This window comes from Momordica charantia (assembly GCF_013281855.1).
Source record: "Momordica charantia cultivar OHB3-1 chromosome 9 unlocalized genomic scaffold, Mcharantia_2.0 BLBB01000009.1, whole genome shotgun sequence".
Classification (NCBI taxonomy): Eukaryota; Viridiplantae; Streptophyta; class Magnoliopsida; order Cucurbitales; family Cucurbitaceae; genus Momordica; species Momordica charantia.
Window position 1 is genome coordinate 10,492,940 of NW_028275167.1, and position 14,229 is coordinate 10,507,168.

The 14,229-nt window shown below is 34.7% G+C and overlaps 1 protein-coding gene across 1 annotated transcript in view; it reads right to left on the reverse strand.

The window, feature by feature from the left end:
* Positions 1-4,314: 4,314 nt before the first annotated feature.
* Positions 4,315-14,229, reverse strand: part of LOC111004684 (uncharacterized) — a 60,262-nt gene continuing 50,347 nt past the window's right edge. The window contains exon 10 of the mRNA XM_022275810.2: positions 4,315-4,658. Within this exon, the coding sequence (XP_022131502.1) occupies positions 4,501-4,658 (158 nt within the window). The 3' untranslated portion in view covers positions 4,315-4,500. The remainder of the gene's footprint in view (positions 4,659-14,229) is intronic.

The following is a 14,229-nucleotide window of genomic DNA, read 5'->3' on the forward strand; positions in this document are numbered from 1 at the left end:
TTTGTGAAAATTCAAGGTTATAAATGTAATCTTTAACAGTATGTAGTTGACATACATAACAGGATCATATTCAAGCTTTAACTTTAATAGTCTATAATATATGGATAAGATTGGGTGCTATATCCTAGAAATACTATTAATACGACCGAATAAATATTACAGATGATTTGATCCAAATCGTTCATGAGCTTATATATATAAGAATAGACCATGAAATATTTAACCTTTCTTTGTAAATTCGTTCAAACATAAGATAAGTATTTCATAGGTTGATCATATGTGTCTTGATCTTAACCTTGAGTGATTTATGAACTCCTACCTGTGAAGGTATATCATTTGATTTACATGGGTGAGAGTGGCTTTTGTGGCCGATTTAGTAAGCCTACTATTTTGGGAACGTTACCAAAAAGGGAGTTGAAAACATAAATCTCACACAATGACATGTGAGGCGATTCTCCATGAGAAGCTGAGGCGAATAGGGATGAGCATCGGTTAGTCAGGGTCGGTTTTTTGCCAACCCCGACACCGAAAACTGACCTAGTCGATTTCCAAATCTAGAAACCAATGATTTTTTAAACTATCATTGTACTGGCCAACCGATCATCTGTTCGGTTAGTTGGTTTTGTCGGAAAATTGACACTTAAATATTAAAAAAAAATCAGAAGAAGGCGGGGTCGTGGAGCTGCGATGGTGCAAAACGGAGAAGAAGATGAAGGATGTAGGATGCGTCGGTGGCAAGTGAAAATAAAGACGAATAAGATGAAGAAGAAGATGTTGGCTGTAGAGTGGGTTGCGTGGTTGGAAAGTAGGAAAAAGAAAAGAATGGGAGGAAGAGATGAGAAGAAAAGAAGGAATGAAGGGAAGAAGAGAGAAAGTAAATGAGGGAGAGAAAGAAGATAAATAAAAGAAAATAAAAATAATAAGTAAAAATTAAAAATAAAAAAAAATTATTGAGACTCAAAACCAGCGGCCATTGTTGCTAGTTTCCAATGCTGCCTTCGTTTTGTTGGTCAGTCGGATCTGTTTTTCAGTCTTCTATGCTCACCCCTAAAGGCGAAGAGGAAGATTGGGTTCGTTGAAAGGCGACCATTGACGTCCTTGATTCCGACGACTTCTTTGTGTTTTGTAGCTTCTTTTAATGAGTTTATTTATTATTTTTTTTTCCAACTTGAAACAGTGGTTATTAGCTAGAGTATGAACCATTCCCTTTGGCTGTGAACTCTATGTTTGGTTATTTTCTTATTAATTGAATTTCATTTTTGAGTAGTCTAAGTCTATTGATATATTTGTTTATATTCAACACGAACACTCAAGTGAACAACTGGTTGTTCTAAAGCCTAACAAGGATAGGGGCAACATGTCAACGCCAAGTAATATAGTTCAATTATTCTAGACATGATGTAATATCAATTGTAAGGTCTTAATGGGTAGAAAATTGAGCATGTAAGTTGGTAAATGAAGTATAGACAGAAATATAAATGAGTTTACTGACTACTTTTATCTTAAGCTTGACGGAGAAAAGAGTGAAGTTTAAAATCAAGATTTGCATGATTCCATTAATTAGTAAATGCTGCATGCAGCATTGTTCATAGTGTTTGGGGGACGTGGAATCAAATAGCTGTGTTACTTATTCTTTATGTTCTGTCTATCTTTTTAAGATTTGTTATTTTATTATTTATTTAATCTTTTTTTAGTAGATATTAAATTAGTTATAAAATACCATCAAAATATTTCTTCCAACCTCTTTTCTTTTTGCGACGTAATAGAAAGTAAAGTTTGCTTGAGTGATTAAAGAATCCTTGTGGGGAGGATATCTTATAATACTTAGATTTATTACTTGATTACGATTGCATGCACTTGCACATTACTAGCAATATCGCTCATGTCTCTTTACCTATGTCTTTTTAGGATGATGTTTTCTCTACGTCTGTCTACCTTATTAATAGATTTCCTACCATTGTTCTTCATTGAATGTCCTATGGAGCTTATTTTTCAAATCAAGCCTCACTTTCTTTTACTTAAGGTTTTTGGCTGTCTTCGTTTTTCCTATTTTTCATCCTTATAAAAATCATAAATGGAGTTGACGATCGCCTCCTTATATTTTTTCTTGGCTACGGCAATCTTCACAAAGGCTATGAATGCATTGATTCTTTGATTGTTTATTATATCCAGACATGTTCTCTATGATGAACTTGTCCTTCCTTATTCGTCGTTTTCAGAATGGACATCTTCACCTTCCACTTCTCATGTTTTGACTCCCTTCCCCATTATTTCTTCTTGTCCAAGACTATTGGCATTCTTGCCTTCTTTTCAGTCACCTATTACTACTCTTCATGTGTCATTCTCTTCTCCCACTTCATCTCCTCCACCTTTATTTTAGTTGCTCCTTCTTCCATTCCATCTGTACATTGTCTTTATCTTGTTTGTCCACCTATATTGCACCACCACCTTCTAATTAATACTAATCCTCAGGTTCGAGCAAAAATGGTATATGGAAGGCTAATTTTTTTTTTCTGTCTGAGTTTACTCTTTCTGAACCTCTTCAAATATGAAAGATGCCTTGAGTTGTCCTCGTTAGAGACCAACTATGCAATATGAATATGATGCTATATTGGCTAATCAAACTGGAGTTAATTCATCTACCTATGGATAAGAAAGTCATTGGACTTAAATGAGTTTTTAAGACCAAGAGAAATTTAGATGGATCTATTTTGAGATACAAAGCTCGTCGAGTTTCATCAAATTGATGATATAGATTATTCGGTTGAATTTCAAAATATTTCCTAAAACAAAAAATTTAGATGGATCTATTTAGTTGAATTTCAAAATATTTCCTAAAACAAAAAATTTATATTTTTTAAATAATTAAAATATTAATAAATATTTCTTTAAAAAATAAAAAAAAATATATGTTTAGGAATCCATACTCCGTCCCCGTCCCTAAATTTTAGGGGCGGGGGTGGGAATGGGGATGGTCCCTAGCCCCAGGAGCGGGGGCGGGAGTGGGGATGGCCCCTAGCCCCGCCTGGTTGCCATCCCTGCACATAATGGCACCAAAAAGAAACCACATTATTCAAAATTTTGTAGGATAGAACTGTGATTATGAAGCTATTACATAACAATATATTGAACAACAATTTAGTATCACATTAAACACTTAAGGACACCATGATAAGCAAAAACCTGAATTTTAAACATATTGCAACAAAATTCTCTAAAATCAACATTGAGTAAGCTGATATACCAGTGGTTGGAAATATTAAAATCCAGAAACTTTAAAGCCGTAGATAGATTTCTCGTGTTGAATTAAAGAGAACTAAATACAAAGAAGTAGAAACATACGTGTATCTATAATTTAAAGTCAATTGAGAGGTTGATCTTCCAAGTTTAGATAGATCACAATTTTCCTTATAGATTTCCTCAATTATCTTTGTACTGTAAGTCAGAAGAAGACATTTCTCTCTCAAGAGAGGGAGAGAAAGCAATGGTGAAGGAGTATCTGACTTGAGATCATAACTATGTAACTGACCAAGAAGAAGACATTTCTCTCTCAAGAGAGGGAGAGAAAGCAATGGTGAAGGAGTATCTGACTTGAGATCATAACTATGTAACTGACCAAAAACCACTGGTCAGTTATACTATTTTCTTATTTCTAATTGGACCCATCATCAAATTAGAAATTAATTTATAGTACATACACATTTTACTCAGAATCAGATCCACCAAAACTTACACATAATTAAATCATTTCATTTGCTATAATTAAATAGCAAAAAACATATTAAATAATTCATGTGTGATCCATATTATTAAAAATTCCAACACAATTTATAAAAATAGAAAAAAAACGGTTTTCGAACTGACACCTCAAGTTTTAAAATGAGGTGATGGATAGCTTGGAAGATATATATTATCAAAAGTAAATGTGTAGTGATAGATTTGTAAAAGAAAAATGTGTAGAGAAAGGGATGTTGAGAGAAAGTATAAAAGTGAGAAAAGGTAATTATAATGAAGAAACATTTGTGGTTTGTGGAAGAAAAGAGCATTTAATAGAGTAATTAGTTGGATAAAGTATGGTCAATTGTGATACAGTATCATAAAACAATTAAGCCAAAAACACTTTGTTATATAGCACCTAATAATTGCTTCTTTCAAAAGCAGTCAAGTGTTCTGATAAATTTTTTTCCCTTAATTATAGCCAAATGCTAACATTTTATCTTCGAATGTCTTAGAACCATTAAAAAGGTACAAAAAGTTAATGCAAAGTAGTTAGTAAGCGAGAGAAGACGCTAATGATGAGAGACTCACGTAAAATATTGAAGTAAAAACACCCGTATATAATATAGAACATTTACTTTTTCAAAAGCACTTTAAATATTTTTTTCATCTAGAAATGCTTCTAAACAACAGTCAAACCATAAACAATTATAAGATAACTGTCTTGAATAATTTTAAGCACAAGTTCATGATCATATTCAAATTGAACTAAAATAGTTGAGGTTAATGAAGTGGTTTGGGAACGACGTGATCTTCTGAGACAGGTAACACTTTGCGAACATGATCTTCTGGAAACGAATTCCAACGCTGAAAAGTCCTACTGACATAATTGTTTTCAACTTTTGTCCCAGTACCTGTTATCTTTTGATTAAATATTTGTTCTGCATAGAAAGAAAAAAAAGGGAAATATTGTTGAATGTTCAATTTAATTATTCAATATATATTAGAAAAATTAAGTTAAAAGAGAGAGAGAATTTATAAATTTCTTACATATTATAATTTAGTTCCTAATATTTAGTTCATGCTTTAATTAAGTTCTAAAATCTTTAATTTAAGGGGGAAAATTCAATTAAACTTTGCAAAGGAGTATCAATTTTCATCCTAGTCTTTCAAGTTCATCATATATTAGACTTTAGAATTAGATAAGTGTTAGGATTTTAACCTTTTGTCCAATTTTTGGTAACTGATCACCTACTATAAAACCTAAAAAAACTCACTAATTCTCATGAAAATCAAATTTTTCATGACTAAAACTCACAAATTTCATAAAGAGACAAAAAAGATAACATATTGTTTTGTGCCTAGTTTATCATTTGTGATAGTTTATCGTTTGTGATAACAGCTATTCATATATTTTGTATAGGACGTAGTAGTAATGCATTCTATTATCCAATTGACAATTGGACATAGAAACCCTTTTTTTGCACCATATTTTCAAGAAATGTTCACTAAATTATGTCAAATGCTTTGGCCATATCAAACTTTAGAGCTTTGTTATATTGTCTTCAGGTCTTTCCCTCTTTGTCAAATGCATAATTTTCACGAAGAATTAAGATGCTGTTTGAGCCTTGTAATGTTGTTGTCTTCTATCATTTGTGCTGACAAGAACATTTTTGTTTTAGCCTATTGATGTGGTCTCATTGACATCTCCCTTAAAATGAGAGGGTGAGAATAACAACTCGATTTTGGATCTCGAATACTCAAATTGAGAGTGTGTGAGAGACTTTGTGAGACAATCAGCCACTTGGTCTGTAGAAAAAGGAATATATTTGACCTCATGGTTATGATTAGGAATATATTTGACCTCATGGTTATGATTAAGGCCATGATCACGAAATGCAAAGAATGCCAATTTCAATGTGTTTATTGCATGCTAGAGATATCAGGTCGAAGGCCGAAGCAGCTACCCCAAGTTATCACATTAGAGAACATGAGTGGTGGCAAGGCTAAACCAAACTTTTTTTTTAAGGAGATTGGTGAATCAATTTGATTTCTGTAGTGGCTTGTGGGAGAGAGCACGATACTCAGACTCGATGCTGGATCAAGCAATAGCATTCTAAATTTTAGAGGACCAAGACATGAGAGAGTCACCATGGAATACACAATAAGCAATATTGGATTTACCATCGTCAATATTAACTGTCCAATTAGCATTAGAGTAAGCTATAAGAGGGAGACAATCACTAGGTTGAATGAGTAAACCAAGTGTATGAGTACCTTTAAGATATCAAACGATATGTTTGACAGCTTGCCAATGAGCATCGGTTGGTGCCTTAAAAAATTGACTTTGTTCATTATGTAAGTAATATCTAGTCGGTTGTTTCTTAAGTATTTCAATGCACCAACAATGCTTCAGTAGAGAAAACGATTTGAGGCTAACTACCTGCCAAATAAAGTTGCCTACCGTGATCGTGGGAGATAGCAAGGATTTAGGTGCTGTATGTTTAACTTCGACAGTGGATCAATAATGTTTAGGCTGATCGAGGACTAGGCCAAATGATAAATAGTCAATATGAATTACAAGAAAATAGCTCAGTCTCCCAAGGTCCGTGGGAGCAAAAATGAGTATCCAACATATTACCATTGTTAATAGAACTTACTCCCACAGGCCTTTGCCATGGTTCGTTTAACTACAACCACTCCTTGATTTCCACGATCTCTAGACCATTGTGATTACTATTGGAGTGTGATTTCCTTGGAATTTTCTTTCATCCATAAAATTTGCAGGAGGAGTCTAAACCTAATTGATTAGAACACGTTTTCAGGGTGTTTTGATACTCCAATTGGTTCTCCTATGTAAAAAATCCAACTTCAATATTTTATTAAGACATTTTTATTTTGCCTTGAATGACAACGATGATAAGATTATACTCCTCATCCAGACATGTCAATACCTGAGAAACCAAATTTCGATAGAAAACTAAACTGCCCGCTAGCCCTATGTTGTCACCATGAGTTTTCATATGTTTCAAATATTCAGTCATTTTTAAATAGCCCTTTAGAGTTTGATGAAATACCTGTCTTAGGTAATCTTCCTATGCTCTTGGTTAAATGAGAAATAAGTCCTGAAGCCTCACACAAACCACACATAGTCTGAAAACCCATAACCTGATTGACTTTGTCATTTGTCATGGGGTTGCACAACCACACCAAGAGCAATTGATCCATTGTAGGAGTGACTTGGAGGCGTATCTTCCCTTTAATGAGGTCGTAGATGAGAGGAGGGTCACCAGTTTAGTTGACTCCTTCTATGGGGGCATCCTCTTGCCTCCAGATGCTCTTGCACCTCTTCTTAGAGGGTAGTGACCTCATTTTCGACTTCATGGCGGGTAGAGGTCCTCCGATGGGGTCGTGTGTGCTGGGTCCCCCATGATAGGTTCTCACATGCTGAGTTGTGGTGGCGGTCTTGGCTAGTTGTCACTGTGTGCTACGTTTTTCTAGAGGGAGTTGGATTACTAGGCCCACAAGGTCTACTTCGCACGTTCACCCTGCAGCGGTCCTGGGAGTTTTATCCATCGGAGGCGTCAGCCGACTATTCTTTTGTCATTTGAAATTGTTAGTTTCTAAAGGATGGAGTCCATTGTTTATCAGCCTCATCATCGGACCTGAAGTCCAAAGGCTGACTCAAGCTCAACCTAGGTTCGATCCAAGTTTGACCTAAGGTCGTCAACGTTTGATCGGCTCGACACGGCCCAACTCATCCATAAATCAGATTGGATATATATGAAACTTTGTTTTTACAATTGGGCTTACCCATGGGCCGACCCATTTGGGTTGAATTTGGATCGACCCGTTGGGCTGTCCCAAAAGGCTCGATCCAATATAATCAAATATTATTATTATTATTATTATTATTATTATTATTATTATTATTATTATTATATATTGTGTATGTATATACATGTATCAATTATTAATATATAATTAATTAGTATTTATGTGTATTGTTTATATTCATTCTCATTCCTCTAACTTTTTTTATACTAATATATTAATATAATTTTTTATTTAAAAATAAAATAAATGAAGTTAAAATATGATGAAACAAAATTTATTGATAACTTTTTGAAAAATAAAAAAAATGTACAAAAGAATAAAATAAAAACACAAAAGAACTTAGTTTGAAAAAATATTTTTAAAATATTTTATTATATGGGCTAATTTAAGCTCGATCTAAAGGGTCGATCCATCTTTTGTCCATTGAGTAAGACCTATGGAATGGGTCATGAGCCTAGGTCTTAGTGGTTAAGTCGACCCAAGATAAACCCAAGTAATGCTAGAGGCTCGTAGAGCTTGGGCCTGGGTCTAGCTCGGACCTTTTTTTCTTTAGGCCGGGCTGACCCAATTATGAAGGTGAATTGGTTATCAACTCATTCCCATAGACGAGCCAATTAATGATGCTGATTTATGGCTAAATTAGTAGAGGGCAAAGTTTCATGTAGGTGCCACGAACGTCTTCGCCTCCAAACTTTTGGTTACCTGCACACATAAATCTAGCACTGATATGGTGCTTTGTGAAATGCACTCTGCAAATTGGGAGTAGATGAGTATGAAGCCAAATATATTAGAATGGTAGCAATCTCTAGGGTGAGAGTCTGCTTCAGAGCGTGTGCCGAATTCTCACAAGGAGTTGTCTAGGAAAAATCAACTTACCTCAATTAGGGTTGCTCTTTTTCTTATATATAGAGAGAAGGTGAGTGAAATGGAGTAGGATAGATAGGCAATTGAGAGTGTGGGAAGCCCTCCCAACATTCTGTGTTCTTTTCCTACTATCGCAGAGTGGTGCAATGACATCTGAGGTATGCTACTAACACTTGACGCCCGCAGGGTGTGTTTGTTGGCACCTCTAATTGCGTTAGAGATGTATTTACAGTGCGGTCAGTCTTCCCCTTCTGATGCACAGGGCGTCCTCTTTTCAACACGCTCTGCACACCTACTTTGCGAGTGGTGGAGGTCCAACATGTCTTCATGAAGCAGTTCCATGTGGCATCTCATGGCTTCCTCCCAACATACACAATTGATGGAATTATAATGCTATGTACGAGGAGAAACTATGATAATTGGTTTGAAATGATATCCAAGCTATTGATGAAGAGCACTCATTAAGCATTGTATTAATAGTATGGAAGACTAATGTGAACCCAAGTGCTAACGATAACAATAAAATAACAAGAAACCAAACGAACTAACTTGGGGTCAACACGCCTAACAACACATAGGCATTCGAGGAGACTATGCTAGGGTTACGTGCATGACAACATAATATCTAATTTAGTATACTTGTACCATTTTTGTTTCATCTCATTTCATTTTATCATTGGAAAGTTATATCGAAAACGCCTTATGTTCTAGAGCCACCTATGAAGAACGAAAGTGTAGTAAGCTGAACTTTGAGAGCAAATAACACCTTCACCTTAAGTCTACTTGCTGTCCTTGTGGGTAAGCTTTTGGCGAGGAGCATTTGATTTGATATTATTTTGAGGTAGTTACACTCGTTTTTACTGAATGACGTGTTTCTATTTCTTACCCACACTTTATTTTCAATTTGGGTTGTCATCTTATCCCATTTTTTGTGTGTTTCTTTCTTGTGCCACCATTTTTATGCCATATATTGTTGTGTCTACTTCATTTATTATTTTGTTCAAATTTCATCATTGTTTTGCTCCAAAGCTTCATTTATTTTTATTTTGCTTGCTATCTGAAAGCATCATCTTGCGTGTTGTGAGTTTTAGTTTGATTTTTGCTTGCTAAGTTTTACTCATCCTTTGCCCTCAACTTGTTTAGTTGCTTATGTGTTATATCATTGTATTGCCTTAGATTTTTATTTGACTAATATTTTGCTTAGGACATCATTCGCCACAAGCAAGCTTACGTTGCATTAATCTTATTTGTGAACAATAATTTGTCCTTTTCCTTGCCTACCTTATGAGCACCATTTTTCCTAAATTTGAGTGAGGAAGTCGAGTGCTCCAATTAAGGGAGTGAGAGTGATTTTTCACATATACCTTTGCTTGTGGCTTGAATCTTGTCTATTTTTTTTTTTTAAGGGCTATCTCAATGAATGATCAAGAAATTTGATTTGGATGGAGTGCAAGGGTAGTTGGAGAATTACATGACCTTTAACAACCTCATGGAAGAAGTGAATGATGCTGGGAGAACTTCACTAATGTCATCCAAGTAATGGAGGTAAGGACATGGGTAAAAACTCACGGAATTTAAAAACTCAGATTCCTTAAGGGCGCCGGTTGGTTAGAGGTTTGTTTGGATGCATATGGGTAATAAATGTTTGGAAATAAAAATGTCTATGAGTAATATTTTTGGGAGTTGAAGATTATTATGTTTGGTTTTGCATGGGAATAATATTAAATTTTGATGGGAACATATCTTTTTATTTTGCATGATTACTCTAGAAATAGGAATTCTATTATTATAAAACACTAAACCAATTAAAGGTAATTCAAACAAACAATAAAAATTAATTTAATCCAAGGTAATGTTTATATTTTATATTAATGTTCTCTAAAAAAAAGTCTTCATATCAACGAAGTCTAATTATTAAAATATTTTAAAGTAATTTGATTTAATGTAATTAATACTTGGTAATTGTTACAGGGAAATAAACGAGATTCAGCCAGGCAACAGGAGACTAGAAGAAAGCAAAGAAGTGGGCACGAACCAAGAAAGGGGATCGCCACCTGGCGTCCCGAGCCGACCCCTGGCCGACCAGTGGTGGGTGCTGAGCCTCCGGCCGAGAACCCTAATGATTCATCTCGAACCATCCCGCCTCAATTCTCGATTCGACCTTAAGTGCACAATGAAACGAACGGGTCTAGCATGAGGCACACTCCATCTAGATCTCTTGAGTGCATTAGGATTCAACTTATGTAAATCCTAAAGGAAAATCCTAAAGGAAATAGGATTCAACTCATGTAAATCTTAAACGAATTAGGATTCAACCTCTATAAACAGGGGAGCAAGCTAAACCCTAAAGGTATGCTTACGACACCCCACACTTTATACTCAACTACTCCGATTCTGACTTAAGAATTGGATCCTATGTGGCAGGAGCCACACCGGTCTTTAATGCTATTCTATTTTGCAGATCTCGTCAATCCCTTTTATTTTTGAAGATTGCTGAGAAATTTGGCGGAATTCCAGGAGGCCAAATTTCTGCATCAACAGTAATCCTTATTTTTTATTTAATTTTTTAATAAGTGAAAATTATTTACATTATTTACATTATCTACATTAATGAAGTTTAATTAGTAAATTCTTTCTAAGTAGTGCGATGAAGTAATTTTAGTTAATTTTTAGTATCCTATATAAAATTTTTAATCTATTGTAACACATGGTTAATTAATTAATTATAATTCATACAAAGTTTAAATTCGAATTATCTAGCATAATGATTAACGGGATAATTAATAATAATTGTTATTTTTAAAAATCAAACATATACCAGCTGATTGTATAATTAATTAGGACATATTTTATAAAAACATTTACCACAAATTCTTATTGGAAAGCAAAACAAGGAAATATTTGAGTTTAAAAAATATTAAAATAATTGTCATTTCCAAAATTTTTAGACTAGTACAAGGAGAAAAATAGAGTCAATGAGAGTATCGCGTATGTTGTTGGAAAAAATGACCCCATGGATAGAGATTTGATAAAGCCATGAAAATACAAAGATAAAGAAAAAGATACCCCACTCTTCCTATCAGTTTACCTGATTGTGATAGACTTCCTATCAATCTACCTCGACTTGATAGCGCACATGGCTTGCTTGTCACCCGAGCATAGAGCATCTTTGCTCGCCACCTCGAGCACTTTTTGTTAGATTTAGAGATTCATCCACAAGTTCTGTAATGACTATTAGACTTACCCCTATCACTCTTGTTTAGCACCTCGAGGATTCCTCCCACATATCTAGGTTTCCATGGCTCTGATACCACTTGTTAAGGACAACGGTACCCCAAGTACCCCAAGTCTCCATAATGGTATGATATTGTCTGCTTTGGGCATAGGTCTCACGACTTTGCTTTTGGCTTCACCCAAAAGGCCTCATACCAATGAAGATAATTGTCCTTCCTTGTATACCATGGATCAACCTGTTCCCTAGCCAATGTGAGACTTTGTTTGTACTCCTTAAAAACCTAACACGAACTTGATGGGATCAACTTGTGCCTAAAAGAATAATGTATCAAATTCTACAAGTAGAAAATGGAGAGAGCTTATGGGCACCACGAGGACAAAATTTCATCCCTTAAATACTTTGAAAGGAATGGGTCAACAAGCTCGAAAGGCTCATTCAAAGATCAAAGAGTGTGGAAGAATACTACTCTAATAGACTGTGTGGGAATTGAAGAAGTATAAGAGGAATCCAGCATGGCAAGGTTGTTCAATGGCTTGAACTTGAAAGAAGCCAAAACTTGACTCAAATACTTTTAGATCCCTGAGGATATGATCCACCTAGCAATCATGATTTAAAAGCAAGTAAAAATGAGGTCTTCATACTTCTAAACTTAAGCCTTTAATTCTATCCCATCTTTGAATTATGATAGTAAACCTTGGGACTTCAATCTTAAGGATAAAACAAACACGTAGGACAACAAATATGAGTTGGTAAGAATCTCGATCCCCAACCTAGATAATTAAGGATGTTCGATGCTTTAAGTTTCATGGGATACATTATTATAGTAGTGATTTTCCTAATAAGAGGACCAACATTCATTTTGGAAGGAGAAATAAAGTTTGAAAAACAAAAGGTGGAGAATGATCATTTTTAATAAAGTTAGCAATTGTCCCAAATAGATGAAGAACGTGCTAGCATAAATTTTGTTATCATTTTTACTATTAGTCTATTATCTTTATTATTAATAGTACTTGAGGGTAGATTAGCCTTTTGTTATTATTTGGGGTTCAACCTATAGAAACCTTATATGGTGTATTTCATAATTACTTTTCTTATTACTGAGGCTAGATTAGTTCTTGAAGGTAGATTGTCATTCGTCCTCATGTTGATTATTAGAGATTATTTGATGGGATCCTCGTCTTTTGATCCATACTGTTTGAGCAATTTTAGAAGTTCCTAGATTCGTAGTCTCATAGTATGATGACCTCCTCTTCTAAAAGTTTTTCATAGTTTGATATCTCAAGTATATCATCTACCTTATGGGTCTTGGATTCAGGTGCCTCTTATCATATGTCTCATAATTAGTCCTCTTTTATTTTCTTATCTTTTCATTCTTCTAGATCGGTTATGACTGTTGATGGCACTCTTATGCCATTAGCAAGTGTTGGCTCAAGGGGTTATATGTTTTGGATCAATTCAAAGTATAAGATGTTGCAACTTCTACCGTAGACTTATCTTTATTTAACTTGAGTCATTCATCTTTAGTTTTTTAACTATGGTATTCTCATTTAGGTCATGTTTATACATCTAGATTACGTGTTTTAGTGTCTACAGGAGTTTTAGGTCATTTAGATAGTCATGATATTTCTGATTGTAGTGATTGTAAACTAGCAAAGTTCCCTGCCTTACCTTTTTCCAAAAGTACTTAAGTTTCTCTTGCTCCTTTTGATCTTGTGCATTGCCGATGTGTGGGGACCTTCTCTTGTACCCATTAAAGGGAGTTCTAGATATTATGTTTCTTTTATTGATGATTACACTCGTTATTCTTGGATTTATATTATGAAACATAGGTTTGACTATTTTAATATTTTAAACGACTTATAAGCGCTTGTGAAAACTTAACATTCCGCGTAATAAAATGTTTTTGTTGTGATTTGGGGGTGAATAAACTTCTAACAACTTTTCCAAAATACTTGTTTCGGATGAGACTTTACATCAGCCGACACTCATGGTGTCGGCTGATGTAGCGTGTTTTGGGGGGAAGGGATTCTTACTACTACAACACATATGGTGAACAAAATTCTAACTTCGCATAATTCAGGGTTGTCTCTGTTTGAAAAGTTGTAGTTGGACAGTACCTAATTATTCCTCATTACGTGTTTTTGGTAGTACCTGTTTTGTTCTCGACCGACGTCGAACACAATAAATTGTCTTCTCGGTCAATGTTATTTGTATTTTTGGGTTATGATGCTGGTCAAAAGGGATATCGTTGTTTTGATTTAATTAGTAAAAAATTGTACATCTCTCATCATTTTATGCTTTTAAAGCATATTCCTCTTTTCTGTTCCTGCTAGTTCCCATCATTTGACCCGTTCAAATCTCATTCACATTGATCCTTTCAATACTGACATCGAAGAAGCTTCACCCACTGCTCCTACTAATAGCACAGCAGAATCTAATACTTTGGTTACCGAGACATCCACATCTAATTCCCCAATTCCTATGGCGACTTAATCATCTCCATAGGTTACGAATGCTGCTCCACTTTACTAGTCCACTCATGTTCGTAAGTCTTTTAAACAACCAATTTTTACTTA